The following is a 20,672-nucleotide window of genomic DNA, read 5'->3' as shown; positions in this document are numbered from 1 at the left end:
AAGTGAGATTGAGAGACATTTGGAGTTTGGAAGGTTTCTAGCAGACAGAGAAATGGAAATCTGATGGTGGTAGTACCCCTAAAAGCTAATGTCAGAAGACGCTGGTCAAAAAGACTGGTTATTTTAGCTAATATATTTTCCAAGACAGTATGAATTGGACCTTTTTCAGAACTTTTTCAATCTAACCAACTCATATAATGCTTTCAATAGCCACAGAATATCCAGCTTCTAACTAAAGCATCTTTGCTTTATGAAAGGAAACCCTCACAGTGATTAGATAAAGAAGCATACTCCTGTTGTCCAGCCTTGCCCACAGAGGCAATTTAGTTATTTGTTTCTTATCTCACTTCACAGTCAACCTAGGCCCCCCATGATACTTCTCCACACTACCACATCTTCTCTTCTTAGCTTTCTGCCATCACAGCACCTTACCTTCAGGGCAGTGGACACATGGCTTCCTTCAAAGCTCTCTGTTGATGCTAGCTAGGATTCTTGTTTAGGTTCCTAGATTTCTGAATTTTGGTCTTATTAACTCAACCTATATGAAAGAAGGGAGACACCAATAATGTGTGACACCATGGGTCCTGTTGAGTCCATTGGTTTAGTCCTCATAAGGAGATATGATCAGTATTAGGTCTTTATTGTGCGTCTGTTGTCAAGGAAAGGTGCAGTCTACTTTCCACTGACTTTTTTTTTTCTCTAGTTTTGATTTCTTTCTATAATATGGGAAAATATGGGCAATGGAAGTCAACCTTCACATAGCTTTTTTGCTTAAAGTAGGAATGACTTCAAACTCCTCACTATCTTCTCAATGCTCATGTCTCTCTGTCCCTGTCTTTATTACTTTAACAATAAGATCTGCAGAGGGAGACAAAGCTCTAACAGCACAGGTACCTGGTTTCCGGCTAACTTCATCACCATATGACATGAGAATGCATTTCATATGCAAAACTGTTAAATTACTCACAGCCTTTCAGTAGATCTGTACCTACTTTGCCTTACACAAGTCCTCATGATACCTGTCTCCTATCTTCACTAGAGCATCTTCTTTCTTGTAGCTTGTCTTCACCAGCAATCACGACCTTTTCAAGAACAAACAAAAAATCTCCTAGGCTTAACCAGGATGCTTTTTTGACATATTATCTGTTCCCAAAATTGTTCCAAATCTCCTTCCCATTCCAAGGATATACTTATGCTACAAAACCAGCATTGCAGACATACCCAGACAACTGTGCAATTAATTTCATTGTCTATGTTTATTGGGAAATTAAATAAATTAAAACTATTCTCTGGCACCAAGACCAGCTGATACGAATCAGCCTGTGTCCAAATTAAATTATTTCACCCACCATTTCAGGCTGGCCTCATTGAAACTGCCAAGTGAGAATATTCTCTGACTCTATTAGTTACCAGACCATTTGGGAGTTGTCCTGTACTTTGCTACTGGTCCTGTACCACAGCTTGTGATGGGCTGACAGTTTAACAAGTAGTGGTGACCAAGTATCAGTGTCAAGGCTTGTTTTTTGGCAGTATTTAGTTTTCTAGTACAGACATATACATCAGCTTTAATGGACCCTTGACCCAAGCTCTCCGTCTGATGTCTTTTCACTCAAAGTGAAATCATAATAATTGCTATTATTATTATTATTGGTGGTGGTAGTTTTGTTTTTCTTATTGTCATTATTATAGATATTATTTTAATTATAGTTAAAATGACAAGCTCTCGTTGATTTCAGGGAAACTTTCTTCCTTCCTAAATCTTTCCACCTGGTTTCTCAATCACACCTTAATACGTGCCATAAACCTTTACTTTCTACAACCACTGACTTCCTTGCTACTAAAGAGCAGACACTTGCTCTCCCACAGAGCCTCAGCATGTTCAACAGACGTGTTGGCATTGAGGGTGAAAGGATCTGGGATCCCTGTTGTCCCTGTTGACTAAGGTATTTCGAGCATCCTGCTGTGCCCACATTTAGAAGAGCTGCAAGGCACTGAGCAACAGAGCTGTTCCCCATTGAGCACTGTCAGCAAGGAATTGCAAACCAGCCTGCTCCTTCTCAGCGTGAGACTTCAGGGTAGTGACAGAACAGCATGCCCTTCATGCCCATCAGGAGCAAGGCAGATCTCTTTGCTCCTGTCCTTACTAGGCTAAAGGCATGGCCATGTCCCCACCTCCCAGCAGCAAACCTATGCCAGGAAAGCCTATTTCCCTTCCAGCACAAATCATCAGGGGAGCAGCAGGCTGCTTCTCTCTTCTCCTCCTCTACACTGACACTTACTCACAGGAACATAACTCACTGTGTGCAGGGTTGTACCCTAAGGCAGGGACTCTTACAGCAAGAGTCAGGTTGGACCATGTGGGATACAGACTCACAGAAATGCTTAGGGTTGGAAAGGACCTAAAGACCCACCCACCCTGCCATGGGCAGGGAAACACCATGTCTTGTGCTGTGTTATCTGGATACAAATTACCTGCAAACAGACATTAATTTTTAAGCATTCATGTGTATTTTTGCTTTGTTTTCTTTGCTATTACTCACTCTAGGGAGTGGGAACTAAGTTTTGCTACGACCACATTTTGCCCTTCCTTTATGTGTAAGATGAGCATGGTTTTACCATGAAGGGCTTGGGGTGTGGAGTTAGGGCATTTCAACATCAACATTTTTCCTGTTCATTGTCAGTTTTAAATAAGCTGGAATAGAAGAAAAAATATGTTGGGTTTTCAGAAGCCATGCCAAGAATCAACAGACTTGTCTGGACTCAGCTGGAGTGTGGAGCTTGCATGAGGTGCAGATATGTCATGAAAACATGAGCGACGTGGTATATTGTTCCTCCAGTGAGTTTCAATCACAATGCTGAATGCATGTCTGTGGAAGGAGGTAGATAAGAGAACTGATGAATGAATTGATGCCTTTGACATGAACTTTAAACATAACACTGCTTTTTCATAGAATCATAGAATGGTCAGGATTGGAAAGGACCTTAATATCATTTAGTTCCAACCCTCCTGCATGGGCAGAGATGCCTTGCAGGCACCCTTCAGATACTGGAAGGCTGCTATGAGGTCTCCATGCAGCCTTCTCCAGGCTGAACAGCCCCAGCTTTCTCAGCCTATTTTCATATGGGAGGTGCTCCAATCCCCTGATTACCCTTTCATCATCATCACATTCCCACTCACAAAAAAGAAAAAGAACCAGGATAAGAACTGAAACTTAAATCTTTGAGCTAGTTCTTGAGACTGTAGGTATCCTTAAAACCTTAGTTGACCTTCCCAGTGTCTGTGGACCAGCAGCTGCAGTATAAACACTTTCAGGTTTGTCATGCATAGTAGCATCTTTAAAAAAATGCCAACAAACCCAAAACTTAAACCAAAAAACTGAGTTAGACCAAGGGAAACAGGCTCCACATATCTTGTTTGTAAACACCTTTAAGCTAAGACTAGAGATGAATGAATAGCATTTCTACTTTCATTTCAAGACAATGCCAAACCCCCAGCCGCTTCACCACAATTGCAAATTAGAGGCTTTTATATATATATAAATTATATATATATATATATGAGATACTAAATGACACAAAGCACTGTGAAAAGGAATGAAATTATAGTGGCTCAGAATAAAGTGTTGGTTCTTGATTCAAATGCAAAACCCCTCTCCAGGGATGTTCTAATTTAAATTTCAGTCTTGGAACACCTGACGTCGTTAAATGGAGTGTCTATGCATTTCTATATTTCAGTATGCAGACTTCGCAGATAATGGTAAGAGCCCAGATATGCAGGATAAGGAAATGCAATAAAGCCCTGTAAGGGCTGTAGTCGTGTAGAGGAACTGAATTGTTTTTTCTTAGAGGAACTCAAAGGTGTTCATCAGAAATCTTTCTGTGGAACAGGACGTATTTGTAGCTTCCACTGTTACTAGTTCACTGCAATGAAGACTTTGGGGCTATGGCATTGGGTTTATGTATCCATTAAATCACTTTCTCTGCCACATACATACTCAATGTGACACCAGGGACATAATTCATCATGTTAATTTCTCACTTTTCCATTTGTAAACTGTGGATTAAAACAAAAGGATTTTTTATTACTTTGGTTGTGGTCTCTGCTTGGAAGTGACGCTTGTTTCATAATTCCACGCATACTGTGCTCACCCAAGGAATCAAAATGCTGTTACAAGGTAAATCAGCAGTCCTTCAGTGTAGTGCTCCTTCCTATTCATAACAAACACTAAGTATTGCAAGTTGCATTGCTAAGGTAGAAAAACCTGTGAACAGAAAGTAGCATGTTGTTCCTAGGTAAGATACAAATTGCCTCTGGGACTAGCATTGGGTGTTTTCATAGCATTAATTTTCTGATCTTGTTTTTTTTTTTTTCCCACATTCCTTTGCATGTAAAAGAAATGGAAGCAGACAACATCCAGAAACATGCTTGTACGTGAGACCTTACAACATCTCTATTCAGGTGCAGCCCTCAGATGGAGAAATAGAGAAGCAACTTCCTGTACAGCCAAAAATCATTTTCCTGGACAGTAAGGTAGGATTCGCCCCTCTGTGAATGGACGCTTTTCTTAATTCTGTATGATTTTGCCATTTCCAAGCAATCCCAAAGCTATGAGATGGACCTAAATACGGTGGAAGTTAGTTTTATAAATAAGTAGCTATTGACGTCTTCCAGGATGGACGCCGTTTGCATTTTTCAGCTGTTATCTGTGAATGCTGGATCTGTGTTGTAGAAACAATTATGTGCAGTTTTTTGATTTCTGCTCCTAAAGCTTAGAGGATATAATTGAGAAATATGGGAACAGCAGTACAATCATGAAGGCTGCCAATGTCAGATATAATGGGGTATCCTGGTCTGCTTTGACAAGTCCGCACCATGTAGAGAAGTGCTGTGTAGAGATCACCATGTTTAAAACAAGCTCGGACTTCAGTGTGATGTGATTTAGCACTGCCAGAGGCACTAACATGAGTCCTGGAAGCAGCAGACTAGGCCCAGTGAGTACTTAGATATTGATGGGTTGTTGGACTAGATTTAGACACTAAAAGTAAGGTGAAATCTGCATAGCATGTCTTCATGCTATGGTTCTATTTTCTTTATATGTCCTCTTTCCTGTTTTCCAATTATTTTCTATGATGGAATCATTCCCATTTTGCTGGACAAGCAAAAGCATAGCCACAGAATAACTAGACCCAGTTACAATATTTTTCCAGTTGTGACCCAGAAGCCTGGTGTCAAATCCAAGCTTTGACAGCTTCATGTATGCTATTTCTGGGTGCAATGTTGCTTTACAATAAAAACAGCTCTGTATATCCATTAGTCATGAGACTGATTTTACAATTGTGAGGCACAAGACTTTCAGCATCTTTCTATTTCACTTCAGCTCCCTACACACAGGCATCTTGTTGTGTTGCAAGGTGAGGAATGCGTTAGTTGGCCTCCAGCTTCTGTAGAAAGATAAGAACTTTCCACAAGCCAACTCTGCTGGATATCACACAAAACTTAAATTTAGGCAATTGAAACTTCGTTTGACTTTCACACCCTTCCTCAGATATGTCTTGTGTTTTCTATTAGACCTTAATTCTTCTGGTTTTCTTTCCAGGGTCTAAAAGTTGACAGACTGGGGCCTCCCTCAGAACCCTGGGTTGTATCAGCTCACCTCAAAGGCTCCTCCAAAGCTGTGCTAAGAGGTTTGGATGTGTTTTCTTATGGAAGGGTTTATGGCAAAGCAGATATGCAGAATGGTGGTGATATATTTAAGAGTTCTCCCTGGGAAATATTGGGTTTGAAAATAGTCTTCAGGCTGAAAAAAGGTTACAGCAGGAGTTTGGTGAACTGCCCAATCATAAGTTATATAGAGAGAAGCGTATGCAAAGTATTTTCATGCTCTGGCATATTAAAGGGAGTATATCCAGTAGTTTATCTTGAAAAGACATATGTCAGATCAAAAAAAGAAAAGAATGAAGAATTAGAAAACCTAATACTTGATTTTCAGCTAATGTTAACTGGGGCAATTTCCTTAGAGTCAATGACAACCTCTTTGTGCCAGCAAAGGATCTGGCCAAGTACAGACAGAAACAACTGCCTATTGTTTGTAATTAGCATACTTTAACATGGAAACATTTTTCACAAGGGATCTAAATATTTCCATTCTGGTCCTCGTTTATCAAAAGACCCTAACTCATAACTAACTCTAAGCATGTGAGTATTTCCCTTGAGGTTACTGAGGCTATGAACGTGCTTACATACAGAACCTTGTTTAAGTTCAGTGCTGAACCAAAAACCTGTGGATGATCATAAGCTTGTAAACTAGAAAGTGGAAATTATATCAATTATATAATCTTATTTTCATTGCTAAAAGGAAGGGAGGGAGGGAGGGTAGGAGGGGAGGGAGGGTAGGAGGGAAGGGAGGGAGGGAGGGAGGAGAGAAGGAAGGGTGGAGGGAGGAGAGAAGAAGGAAGGAAGGAAGGAAGGAAGGAAGGAAGGAAGGAAGGAAGGAAGGAAGGAAGGAAGGAAGGAAGGAAGGAAGGAAGGAAGGAAGGAAGGAAGGAAGGAAGGAAGGAAGGAAGGAAGGAAGGAAGGAAGGAAGGAAGGAAGGAAGGAAGGAAGGAAGGAAGGAAGGAAGGAAGGAAGGAAGGAAGAGAAGGAAGGAAAGAAGAAAGAGAGAAGAGAGAGAAAGAAAGAAAGGAAGGAAGAGAAGGAAAAAAGAAAGAAAGAAAGAAAGAAAGAAAGAAAGAAAGAAAGAAAGAAAGAAAGAAAGAAAGAAAGAAAGAAAGAAAGAAAGAAAGAAAGAAAGAAAGAAAGAAAGAAAGAAAGAAAGAAAGAAAGAGAAACAGAAAAAAAAAAAGAAAGAAAGAAAGAAAGAAAGAAAGAAAGAAAGAAAGAAAGAAAGAAAGAAAGAAAGAAAGAAAGAAAGAAAGAAAGAAAGAAAGAAAGAAAGAAAGAAAGAAAGAAAGAAAGAAAGAAAGAAAGAAAGAAAGAAAGAAAGAAAGAAAGAAAGAAAGAAAGAAAGAAAGAAAGAAAGAAAGAAAGAAAGAAAGAAAGAAAGAGGAGGGAGAAAGAAAAGTCACAGAAGAGAAATGCACTTCACATTCTTTAAAAGATACATGCATCAAATTAATAGTCAATAAACTCCAGCAAGAAAGAGCTATGTAGTACAGATGTTCTCTATGTAATAGTTTCTTGCAGTTTTTCCTTTGACAAACGTCCTTATTGCACTCATCTTTTGAAGCACATGAAAGCAGCATTTAAGCGAAATGGGTCCTGTCTAGCACACTAAGGCTGCTTCATCTGACAGCAGCCAAACTGCCTCATGGAAAGTAGTTTAGCTCCAAATTAGCTTGCTTCTGTGTTAAATACCAGCTTGCCTGAGAGATCTTTGTGAAGACTCCCATATATATCTATAATATTCTGAGCTTTGAAGCATATGTGCCCAAAAGCTGAGATAGACTGTTGAGAAGTACAGTACAGTACTCCAGGCTTCATCATAGACTGGAAATGGCAATTATAAAGTATTCAAACACAGCTCACAAGACCCTCTGTAAAAGCAGTGTTACAGTGAGAACCAGAGCCAAGAAAAGTCTTGGTAGTCTGGGCAGACGGTGTCATAACAAGGATCATAAAAATAGTAGATAAGTAGATGAGCCAGGTTCAGACTAGAGCAATTAAAGAAATCTGGATTCCCACATCTCCACCAAGTCTATTCACAGGATAAATTATAGCTTACACATCACAGCTGGTCCTGGAGGCTCACAATGAAGTTGGGGATTTGATGTGGTAGAAGCTGTACGAAAAACATATATATGTAGTCAAAAATAACTGGGATATTAGTAAACTAAATATTATCCAATCATGGAGTTGGGAAGCTTTATTATTTCTGTTGCTAAATCTTTAAAATGTAACAAGCTTTTGCCCAGGACCTTGTCTCTGGCCATAGTTCAGAAACCAACCCAACAAGGAAGTAATCTCAGTAGGCAGTTTGTATTGCAGCATCTCTGTTTGGAGTCTGTAAGAGTTTAAGAGGTTTGGCCAGGGCATGCAGTTCTTCAGTGCCAAAGAACTGACCCTGGCACTGTTTCGTATGTATCATATGGGTGTTGGTAGGAAAAATGGGATGACAGCGGAGAAAAATTGTCCTGCAGTATGCCTACCATCAAAATCCTTGTCCCCACTTGCTGAGCACTCCTACACATCTGTGATTGCAAAATGTCTCACAAAGATATTTGCTACTACACCACTTTGCTCAATATCCTGAACACAGGAATGGCAGAGTAGGAATGTCCTCCTCACATTCAGATGTTATATATCTTCACCTGTGCTCCTTAATTGCAGTAAAATGTAAACTCACCTGCTTCATAAAGCATATAGTTATTACTTGTTGTGTTTGAGAAGGTGAAAGTCTGTGCTTGTGATCACTGGAGGAAGTCCAGCATCCTAAGGAAGTTTTGACTTCTCACCCCCACCTGAACCAACATTTTGAAATTTGTCAGCCTTCAGGATTTTACCTCTCTCACCCCAGAGCCTGAATGAAGCCCAGACCTGGTCAACATTGCTCCAAGGCCAGGACTTGGAGGGTTCTCAAAAATACACACAATAAAATGGCGATCCAATTGCAAAGAAAATCATAAATAAAAAAAAAAGAAAAACAAACAAAAAACCTCCAACAAAACAAACCTACAAGGATAGCAAATATAACAGGCGTAAACATTGGGTCAGAATACATTCCCTGATACCTTAGAGCAGGAGGTAAAGTGATAGAGAAACTAGCTCTCACAAGTTTCATTTTAGTCCTCCTCATGGAGCTTTCCCCTGCCAGGTTTCTATCTGAAAGTGTCTCCTGCACAATAACAGGGTAGTCACCAGACTTTTTTTCCCTTTCAAAGCATCTGACAGAGTTGTAGAAAAGTTCAAAATGATTTAACAGTAGGTCAGGAAGGAATATGCCCAAATGACGAAGTGAAACAACTGCAAATCATAAAATAGTCAGTTCTTTTCCCTTAGCTGCAGTGTCTGGCTCCTTCAGACTGTCCCTTTAGGACAGAAAATACTCAGTCTCTCACCAATACTCTCCTAACCTTGGCAACATAGTCACGCAAGACATGAGTTAAATCAAAATTATGAGCATCTGGAACCTCCAGTTCCAGTGCATCGGTGTAGCTCCTCTTACCTATGTTTGATCCCCTTAACTTCCATATTCATTTTACAGTAAATGCCATTTCACAATGAGCATGAAGATTCAGAAAAGTTCAGAACCTAAACTTCTCCAACTCATCACGGACTTGATGTCCAAATATCTGTGAAGACCTGACCATATGTAAAATTTCTGGGGTTAGACAAATATTTACAATTAGGAAAGACACCATATTTAGGTTTTCCAAAGTCCCCTTAAAGTCACAGGGATTCTCAGAGGGGCACAGGTGGTACTTATCTGGATGTAAAGTTTTTCTTACTCTACAGGACTCACCAAAGTGGAGGTCATAGACGGATGTGCAAGCTTTTCCAGTCTGGCTGTCTCCAGCTCAGGAACAAACTGGAAACTGGTGTTCAGTGTCACATCACCCCCAGGTAAGCTCCATTTTCTGCATGTTTTTTGATTTGGTAACTAAACTCAAAACCTTACAGGTCATCTGAATTTATAAAAAGGGAGTTAGGCTTTGTTTGAATGAGTGGCACAATGCCAAACCTCTAAACACCCTGACTTCACTCCCACGTCCAAGTTAGCATTACCCAGGCAGCAAGAGAGCTGAGTAGCTCCCGAGCTATTCATGCAAGATTCCTGAAATCAAGATGAGTTAGTAGAGAGTATTGTTAAAAAAAAGGTGCCTCTTTCTCCCTGGATTCCTTAGTTATGTATCCCATGTAGGAATCAGGTACTTAAGGCCAGCCGAGCTGCCAGAGCAAACTTTTTCCTCTCGAGTCCTTTTTTTCCTGTTTGTATGCAGAAATTCTCCCTCTGTTCTCCAACTATTTTCATAACTCCTTTCACCAACTGTTTGTCTGCACCTGGTCATCTTTATGGGTGCAGGAGATTACATACATTCAGAGCATGCCTTCAGGACTGGGCTCTGCTACAGGTATACTTTCAGTTTACAGAGATGACATTGGAACCTCCAGGATCATGCAGTTTGCATTAGGTCTGTGAGCAACCCCAATAATGGTGAAGAGGCAGGTGTACTTGTAACCTCCAGAAATACCAGCTGAGGGAGGACATCAGCACCTTGGGGATATGGCACCATGTGAAGTCTGGTTTGCAAAAGCCTCAGGGCATCTGCACAAGGGAAGCACGTGTCCAACTGTTTGGGGGCCTGAACTTATCTACAAATCTGGCTCTGAAGCTACGTAGGTGGCCAAGTACTGTTTTCTTCTTTCAGAATGACTACTGAGGCAAGTCAAAGGAGAAACAGGTATATGCTGTCTGGTATGCAGTCCAAAGACAAATTAAGATATAGCTATTGTTAAATGCTGTTTAAAGTCACTATTCTGGTATTGCACACATACATACATACATACATACATATATGGATATATGTATGGATATAGATGATATATATAGGTACACACATAGATGTAGACATGGTTATAAATAGATATATAGACAGATATAGATATACAGGTAGATATACTGATATAAATACATAGATATAGATACAGATAGAGATAGAGATGACATCTCCATATATATATATATAAATTAAGACCCACCAGGTGGAAAGGAACCTAGGAAGGACAGACACAAATATTTCCAATAGAGGTAAGGCGGCATGTGTGCCACTGCATTAAGCCCTGATAAGTACTCTTTTGCAGCATTGAACATAATTTTGTTTATGCATTTTCAGAGGTGATCTCAAAATGGAGTAGGTATAGCCTGACCATTTTTAATATGAAAACTCCAAAATACCATGACTTGTTTCAGACAGGGAAAAAACAGAGGACAAATACATCCGACTGATGAAATGGCCAAGCTGAAACAGCTAATGAAAAAATCTAAGCAAAAAATTTAAAAAGTTACTAACTTTTAGACTATATTTTTCTGAACAACCTATCTTAATAATAGGAAATACTGAGAACAGCTAAAACTGGTTTTGGATGGAGATCAATATATTTACTAATGTATGAATATTGTAAGACAGGGTACACATAATAGCATAGGATAGGGTTTATAACACAAGAAATCCTTTCCTATCACAGGATTAAATGAAGATCCAGGGAATTTTTTTATGAGAAACTTTTGCTCCTCCTAGTCACAGGTGGCTAATAACATGAGGTGTTGCCAATGGCTTTTCAAAGAGAGAATGAGGGTGCAGGGAGTACTTGAAGGTAGGCCTTTAAAGGGGACACATATGTCTACTTTTAAGGTGTGTGCTGACAAACATCCGCTGCTCTCATTGCCTTCACTTCAGTGAGAGTGATGGAAAGTCAGTGCCTCATGAGATCTGACTCTCTAGTGAGAAGTACAGCATAATGAAATGTGTTTTGAAAGCTATTTCAGGGAAGTCACAAAATTTTTCCTCTGAACAAAGGGCAAATGGAGGTCCCTTTTCTGAAGCATTTAGTCAGAGTATTGGAAAAAGATGTTTACACCTAGCAATGTGGATGGCTGATGCATCTGTGCAGGTATCATCTGTGTAAAAAAGAGTATCGTACACTTTTGATATGCACTACAAAAGTACACTCTTTGCTTGTTTGTAATTGGAACCAAGCTGGAGACAGTATAAAAGGTTTTATACTGCCAGACTGTTGCCAAAGATACTTGCTTATTTTTTGAGATAAGCAATAATTAAGTAATCAGAGAATAAATGTTTGGGATATGTTTTCATTACCAGGTTTCTTTGTGCACCCTGGCATAGTTTGCTATTTGAAGGCAGCTGAGAAGATGCAGTTGACATTGAAAGCAATAATCCCATGTTTTACTGATACCTCCTAGGGAGTGTAAACTATTCATAGCAATGCTGCATAGTCTTGCATCTTGCTACAGTAATATTCACAAAACTGATATGGGTCCCAGTGGGCTCAATACATCCACTTTCCATTTAAACCAACAGCAGTCTACTCACAAAATATTAGAGTAGTGCAAAGCACCTTTAAGCACCTGTCTGTGTAGAATCTTTAATATCTGTGAGACTACTTCTCTCAACTGAAGTTCGTATGTGTTTTTACCCGTATGCAAATTTTTCCAATTGGAACATGCTTCCCACATTGTTCTGATGAATCTCTGCTTTGTTCAAGTGGACAACATTGACACAAATCTAATTAGTTTCAGATAAAAGTACTTACAGCTACTTACCCTAGTCACCAAGCCTCCATCTCACTGTGTTTTTGATTGTTTTTATAAATTGATGAAAAAAAAAAAAGGTTTTAGATTTTTATTAAAAATGGAACTGAAACAAGTAAAAGAAATACCCATCCAACAAAATTATTGGAATTGTGAGGTTAGGACCTGTAATGAGTCAGATTTTAAGACAGGTAATGAGTTGTTGCGTTAATCCACATCCTTCAAACTGGCCTATAGATAGTGCCAGGGCCAGTTTTCTTAAACTCCTGTCCTTCCTAGGCACATCTCCATTCAAAATGTGTTTTGAAAGAGATTCAAGGAAAAAAGCTCTCCATATTTCTGATTTAGAAAAGGGCAATATTAGGTATCTTCCAGTCCTTGATGCTCAGATACTGAGACCAAATGAACTCGGCAACAAAAACTGTGAGGGGTGGCTGGCTTAATTCTGACTTAATTTACAGAAAACTTTAGAATCTCTGGGTGAAGAACAAGTTTGTATGCATCAAGAGGCTAAATATTTGCCATGTTATAAAAATAAAATCTTTTATTTATAATGTTCATTATTGACATGGTAGAAAATATTAGTAAAGCCACTGGGAGTTTTCTGCATCATGGACTTAAGGTTAATGTTAATTAATGTTTCTAGGTCTCCCATAACTTACATTGATAAGAATTGGGTACATCCTGTAAAAGCTGTATGACTTACCACATTTCTTGTGACAACTAATTTTTCTGTCTTGCTATGCAGAATGTGCATGTTTTCTTTCTGGGCCTGATCTGTTTGGCCTCAGAAGTAAATGTTTTGTGAATGTATTTTCTAGGTTTTGTAGTCAGCTATACAAATTCATGAAAGAAATATTAAGGATTGTTAAATACAAAGAGGCTGCCTCTGTTTCAGGAAGCACTGAAAGCTTGGAAGTTGCATTGGAGAAGTATTGTTACATATTTGGTTTGTCCTGGTGCTCAGTCCTAAAGAAATGTTAGCTAAAGTTGATCTGGAGACAGATGGGCTTATGGGTTGTTCCTGCATGCATTTTTAACAGCAGCATCACTGTTGAAAGCCTATAACCTGGTGTGTTAGCCGTTAAACCAGTGTTCTTACCTTTGCAATAAACTCAGTAAACTCTGACTTCTTTAAATTCTCAGGGGCTAAGTTTACCGTGTTGTCTCAGCCATTTACCATCTTCCCTGTCCCCATGGGAGTGAAGGCCAGCATGATCCTTGTTGTCGTACTGAGTTCAGCAGCATCTGCGTTCATCCTCACTATTGCATTCTGCTGGTTCAAGAAGAGCAAAAGCAACAGTAAGTTGGAAATAACCACTAAAATTTATACTTGCAGACTCCCTATTTTATTTTAAAAATCCACAACAGGATTCAGACAATGGCACTGAGAGAAACCTCTGGGAAGTACAGTAATTAGCAGAATAGTTTGTAGTTCACAGTTATACAGTTTTGCGCTTACAACAGATGCCCGAGTCCTGGCTGGAAAAAGCTTTAGTGGTATGTGAAACCTGATGAAAATCTGATTTCCATAGTGCACACAAGCAATTGCTATGATTTCAATGATCTATTCAACCACTGCATTTTCCTGATGAAGGATGACATAGCAAAATATAACTGTGGTGAGGTTATGCAGCCTTGGTGCTGACCAAGGAACAGGCACAGATGCAGTGGGAATACCACAGACACTACAGCACAACCATGTTCACATGAGACTATCAAGCATCATGTGAGTCAAAATGGTAATGGGAGGGCTACGGCTTCCCTGGAGTTCTCACCCCAGCAAATCCCCAGTGCTACTAATCTACCTTAAGGTTGATTTCTTTTTCTTAGACCAAAGAAGGATACCTCAAGAAGGCTTTCCCACTACAGAAGACAAAAAGCTATTTGTGTAAGAAAACAACTGATGATAAAAGGATGTGACCATAATTGTTGGTGGCTTGATTGACAAATAGCCACCTGAAACTGCTAGATATGTTGAAAGTTACCAACAAATTTGCCTTTCAGATACCGTATCTGAAGTCGGGACCTAGACAAATGTACAGGTAACCCTCAGTGGAGGAGTAAATGCACATCCTGATTAATAAGATATTTCCCACTTCTTTCAAGACCTTCTCATAAGTTTCTCCAAACTTTTGCTTTTAAGTCATTTTGCAAATCCGGGCTGAAGGGTCTTTATCCTAAACTGTTTTCTTTATCCTGAACATGGTGACAACATAAGTAAGAGTTCTACTGAAGAGAAGAGGTGGGAACCCTGATGGCAAAACAGAAGATGGTATGAACATAGAACAGCACTCTCCACTTCTTTTGGGTAGAAAGAACACTTCTAGATTATCTGTTAATTCACTAGCAGTATACTGTTGCTTGAATTAATAATTGCTGCTGAGCAGAGGATGGGTTGAGAGTCATGTGACTGTATGTTTCATTGCAGAAACGAGGATTGAATGGGCCAGTACCAAGGGACCCCATAAACAGGCACAGACTCATGCAGCTCACATCCAGACCTGCTGTAATCAAGGAGAAAATAAAAATGGTGTGCCTGTAGCAGCAGGTGAGACTGCAGTTTGACTGTAATTCAAATTCCTGAACAGTTGAGTTTAAAAAGAGCTGGTTTAGGTCTCTTAACAAACTATAGGTTTGTACAGGACCAATGGCACAGTTTTCAGAAGGTCTGTCATTTTATTGCCTTCTTCTCCTCCTTGGTATTTTTCTATTTGCCATTTTACCTCTTTTCTATATATATTGTGTGAAATTCTAGCTCCATTGAAGGCAGTTGCACAATCTCCCTTAGTTTCAATGAGTCAGTGATTTCACCTAGTGGCATTGGAGCAGAGGAGGGACCAATGTTCACCGTGTCCCCAGATACCTGGAGCAACAGTGCTCCTCCCTGCCCAGGTCTCCTAGTGCTGCAGCAATAACTGTGCAGTGCTCAAAATACTCTGCATAAGTTTGCAGGCTGTGGAGGACTTCAGCAGGACTGTGATGGAGGTAGAAAAAAACACTCAGGGCTCTGTTACCTCCACCACTCACTAGACTGTCATATCATGCTTTATGAGCAGTGAGTCCATGCCAGCATCCCAAAGCAACTCCATTCCCACCCACCTTGTTCCCTGTCACCCTATACTCCCCAGGGTCCTGCCAGAAAAGCCCCTGTTCCGCACACCTCCTTGAGACTTGTCTTTTCATCATGTGCTGATCAAACATGACTTCTGAGGTCACAGAAAAGCAGACAGCCTCGGGGATCTGTGACTGGCAGCAGAAAGCACTGGCTTCCCTTTCTGTAAGTGTGAAATGTTCTTATAGTAGTTGGTGGTGGTTTTTGTCTCACCTGCCAGCAGCACAGATCTAAAGGCATTCGGATAACCCCACTGAACCACCCATTTACTATGTTTGGGAATTTCTTTTCCCTCCTCCTTGTCAAAACCTGTGGATTACATAAGAGGCAGGAAGAGGCAAGCTGGAGTTTTTACCTCCTTTTAATTAGCATCTATCACAAAAGCAGAGGGAGAGGGAGAATGAGAGAGGAAATACTGCAGTTTATGTGTTTTGATATTTGCTGTACTTCTCCAAAACACAGCATTCAGCTGTGTGCCTTAGGATACATATCTGCTATAAATTCATTTTTTATCTAATTTGTCTGAGATCTAAGCTTCCTGTGGAGGTCTGAGATCAAAGCATCTGATTCTGTCTGATGTCGGCTCTGACACATAATGCGTGCTGACTTAGTTCTGTCTATAAACTCACAGTGGGAGGCTGCCATTCTCCCTTGGCACCTTTACATAGTGAACTTTCATTTTGGCTGGGGAGGCTGACAGGTATAGCGTTGATTGGAGCCGTCATGTAAATAATTCATAGAAAGATTTTTTTTGTCAGAAAAGGCAATCCAGCCACTTAAAGTCTTCTAGGAATAGTTGCAAGACAAAAAGATTCCCCCTATATGTTCAAATCTAAACAAGGGTAACAATATCTTAAGTGAATTTAATACATATGACTTGGAAATGTCTAATGTTTGATTTATTCTTATTTAAAGTGCTGTTGGTTTTGGAGAGAGAGAGAGGAAATCAAAGCTGCAGTCTTTTTGTTTAGTTTCTGCTTTATAGCTGTTCCCCCCAAATGAAATTCCACTTTTCCAATGCAATTAAGTGTTTGGAGCTGTTATTATTAATCACCACAGCAAGACTTGCTAGAAGGATTTTCTATTCAGTAGTGCTTATATAGTATGAAGTCCAATGGATCTAGGGGCTCTGGCTATTGTCCCAGAACAAGTAGCTGGGGATAGTTGAGGAAGAAAGCTGCATGTGTAGATTTACAGTATTGCATGGGAGAAAGGGTCAAGATACTGCCTTGTCTCACCTTGCTGTAATAAAAAAATTCTCCTCACCTATATACAATTATCTCCCTCTTGAATTAAATGACTTTTGATTAACTAACTCATGGTTAACAGAATAGCACCTGGCGGTGGAGGAACACTTTTTCTTTCTGAAATTTATTCCGGTGGTTCATCACCTTTGCTATTTAAAAGTTGTATCCTCTAACAGCTGAAGTCTCCTACCTTTAATCTCTAGTCCTTTCAGGTACTGTACCTGATAGATCTTATCCTGAACTCCTTGGCCACCACCACCAAGAGATCACTGTTGTATTTCTGAAGAGGTTCACCTACTCTGGAAATAAGGTCTGCGGCCCTTGCTCCTATGCTGCTCAGAGCATCTCCTCCTTTTTCCTTTCTAGAGGCTTGCCATTTTTAATACCTTTTACAAAATTTCAACAGAATAAATTTTAATTTTAATTCCAAATATCCCACTGATGGAAACACTGCATAACTTCCATTTCAGTAGTGGTGTCTCGTACTGATACATATAGCCACCTCTGAGAATTTCCCGTATATAATTACTGCCTGAGCTCTGTCAGTCAGCAAGAACTTAATCCAGTTAATTGTTTGCTTCAATGATATTGAGTAGTTTGTATTAATTAAAAAAAAAATTAGATATTTTAGATTACTATGTCATACAAATATTAAGGCAGTATTTCATCCTTTAAACTGTTTATATCCAGAAAACTTCTATCCTCCTCCAGTATTTCAAACTGGCTTGAAAAGACCTATTTTCACAGTTGAAAATGGCACCTTTGAAGATGAAGAGGGTATCAGTATATATCAAGAACTAACAGGAAGCTTTGGTATAGGGGTCGTGACCTGATTATCTTGTTTATGTGTATAAAGAAGAAAATTGAACCTACTGGTGTATGTAATTTGTACTTTAAAACAGCCAACTACCTAATGTTAAAGCAATATTAAGAAGGAAAACTATTACATGCAGAAACATGTGTGACCCCTGAAAATTTACTGACAGCTTTCCCGTGGATTTCCAAGAGGTACAATCCTGAAATTGAAAGCAGTGAGTGTACAAGTCGAAAAAAAGCTAACACTCCTTAACAGGAAAATTGAGCGCAAACATGAAGCCATTGACATGTCTGTCAGGGTTCAAGGAGTTCAAGGAGTGTCTGGATGATGCTCTTAGTCATATGATTTAATGTCAGGTATTTTTTGTGAGACGCAGGGAGTTGGACTCCATGATCCACTGGGATCGATGGGGTCCCTTCCAGTTTAAGGTATTCTATGATTCTATGAAAATGGTCCAGCAAATAGAGTTCCAATTAAAGATTTCAGGAAAGGGAGAAGAGAACGACTCTAAGCAGACAGTCTCAGCAATCATGGGGTTGAATGTCACAGGTTTCTAGGGATCAAAATTCAAGGACAAACCCAAAAAATCAGGAGTGGTAACCACACATTTTCTGGGATCATTTGTGGTAAGGATCTGTAATATATGCTGTTGAATAGACTAGAAAAAGTGATGTTGTCCACATGAGGTATGTTGACTAGGACTAATTCTGGATTTGGTCCCAGTATAAAAGTTTTGGGTCTGGTCTGATTTCATTTTATTTTCAGGGGAAGGGAGAGATTTGCAAGAATTTTACAAACGTATTCAGCATCCAGATGTGGCAGGCTGCCAATCTTGCACTGAAGTGATAGCGCACCCTGTCAACTCAGAAGCCATCTGCTGTTACACCACAAGTGTGGCTGATAACTGGTTTATTAAGATGCAAACATTTTTTGTTCCCACATGAAAAATGTACAGTATATATTTTGCCTTTTCTTCATTTTTTTCAACATCATTTTTTAAACAGCATTGCAAGTTACAGGCTCTGCCTTGAGTAGGATTTAAATGTTGGAAATTAAAAATTCTACTTTATATTACAGCCTGATTCATAGAGGGTTGATGTATTTTACAGGCAGTATTAATTTTTTTACAGTTTAACATCAAAATTATTATCAGTTTTAGCAATGCATAGCTTATTAACCAGCTGTATTTTATATACTTTATTACTAAGCATTTTCTGATATATTTTTTGACTGTTGGAATGTGCTCTAGGAACTGCTAGTGTATCAATAAGAACAAATCAGATGTTTTGGTTGCTTTACGTTTATTTGTGGAAGCAGCTGATGGTTGTTTGGTTTTATCAACTTATTTCTGTCAAACCAAAATTTGTGAACAGTTACAATTATTTGTCCAACAATAACTGCTTTATCATTCATGTCTTTAACACACAGTAAAGGCATAGAAGGAACATGAAAGTAGCATCTTACAATTATTGTAAAGCAAGTTTTAAACAAGTCTTGCCTTCGCAGATATGGAAGGAACTGGAGCAGTGGGACATGCCACAGGACAACTGAAGGAGCTGAACCTGCAGCCCTGTGAAGCCAAACCAGTGACAAAGATGAGTACTCTCCAGTGTAAGACAGTGGACAAGGATACCTTTTCTTCAGCCAGGAAAAGTGACAGTTACCAGAAGCTATGTGGAGTAAAATCTGGTGACTCTCTGGAACTTCCACAAACAGTCCTGGGATGCACCAGCCAGAAGGATGTTCTCCAGACTTCAGCTGGTTACAGCAACAAAAGGGAAATGTCTGAAAGGATGCCTGAATGTCAGAATGATGTCAGAGAGCACGTTGCTGTAGTAGCAGCAGAGGTGTAAAAGAAGTGGCATGAGGTGGTGGGCTACTGACTGAGCAAGTTTTGCCTGGCTTGCAGTCAATGTGAAGCTGAGTCTTTTGTCTCTGTAGTCACAATAAAACATACACATATTAGCATAGGGAGCCAGATGGCCACATGTAAAAATGAACTGTTTACCTGGATCTGCAGCCAGCTGGGAGACTCTGGCCATATCTATGATGTTGACCTTTCTTAGTTTCCAAAACAGTGTGTATCTATCCAAACTGCCTGTTGAGAAAAGGCCTTCTGACACCTCTACAATTCTCTCAAGAGTTTTTTGGGGAGTACTAGTTGGTTATCTAGGTCAGCTTTGAGATTACATTCAAAAGCATCCAAGGATTAGCCTAAACGATTCAACAGTGCAGATGATCAGATTTCTGATACTTTTATATATTAGCACTAGTGTAGTATTAGTGTCTAGAGCAATGCTGATTGATATGCATGCATGTAAACAAATACATGGAATTTTCCCATTTTTTCAATCATGCCTTTATTTTCATTTGAAGAGCTTTAGTATGTGCATAAATATTTTTATTTTTCTGAGAAAAAAACTCAGAAACTTCAACTTCCATTTCATTATGATTTGATTAAGTGCCTTCCATTCCCCCCTAGTTAAATCTGTGGTGTTTGTTTTTTTGTTTTGTTTTGTTTTGTTTTTTAATTTTGTGTTTTGTTTTTTAATTAAATTTAATTTTATTTTTTGTTTTTTAATTAATTTTTTAATTAAAACATTTGAGGAGTTAAATCTTCACCATGGCATTGTTTTCTAGCACCCTTAAATCACTGGTTTGTTATAAATTATGAATTATATTAATAAGGCTGATGGTTTTCAGTTGCTCAGAGAATTCCTCTGTGCTTTGTTTTACTGAGCTAGAAGATGAGGAACCTTATTATGCCCTCAGTGTACCATAAAATTCTGATTGCAAGGTGTCCTGGTAGCACAAGATAAAATTTACACCCCTCTACATTAAAAATACTTAAGCAGGAAAATGAGGTTTCTGGCCAGATCAGCAGTGGAAGAGAAGGTAAGAAACCTTGGTTTTTTATTCTTATTTATTTATTTATTTATTTTAAAGAAAGAAAACAACAGCAAAGAAACAACCGTAAACCAGTTCACTTCAAGCTGAAGGAACTAAGGTGCAGATTCTGGTCAGTGAGCTACAGAGTTTTTTAGGTACAAAAATAGATTCATCAGCATTAGCTCCTGCACTATACTGCATTTATAAGCACCATATTCAGGTGATATCAGACTGATTCCATCCTTAGATGGGCTTCTGGCTGATGGCAGAGGAGCTTTTCTGGCTTGACATAGTTGAGAATGAGGGCCTTATATTATTAAGAAGAGCAAGAGATCAGC

General features: G+C 39.3%; 1 protein-coding gene across 6 annotated transcripts in view; it reads left to right on the top strand.

Moving 5' to 3' along the window:
* The window catches only part of PKHD1 (PKHD1 ciliary IPT domain containing fibrocystin/polyductin), a 250,411-nt gene extending 230,470 nt beyond the window's left edge, over window positions 1–19,941 (top strand). For 4 of the 6 annotated variants that reach the window (XM_062638531.1, XM_062638533.1, XM_062638532.1 and 1 more), the window contains 6 exons: window positions 4,396–4,531; window positions 5,598–5,685; window positions 9,452–9,559; window positions 13,413–13,568; window positions 14,698–14,817; window positions 18,952–19,941. In XM_062638531.1, the coding sequence (XP_062494515.1) occupies window positions 4,396–4,531; window positions 5,598–5,685; window positions 9,452–9,559; window positions 13,413–13,568; window positions 14,698–14,817; window positions 18,952–19,298 (955 nt within the window). In that variant the 3' untranslated portion in view covers window positions 19,299–19,941. Of the gene's footprint in view, window positions 1–4,395; window positions 4,532–5,597; window positions 5,686–9,451; window positions 9,560–13,412; window positions 13,569–14,697; window positions 14,818–16,831; window positions 16,939–18,951 lie in introns of those variants that run through there. The other 2 variants (XM_062638534.1, XR_009968457.1) reach the window with 2 other exon arrangements.
* The last annotated feature ends 731 nt before the right edge of the window (window positions 19,942–20,672 follow it).

Source organism: Pezoporus occidentalis, unplaced genomic scaffold (genome assembly GCF_034315485.1).
Source record: "Pezoporus occidentalis ecotype Australia unplaced genomic scaffold, CSIRO_AGI_Poc_V1 ctg57, whole genome shotgun sequence".
Classification (NCBI taxonomy): Eukaryota; Metazoa; Chordata; class Aves; order Psittaciformes; family Psittacidae; genus Pezoporus; species Pezoporus occidentalis.
The sequence above is the reverse complement of the archived record's forward strand: the minus strand, read 5'-3'. Positions and strand labels throughout refer to the sequence as shown.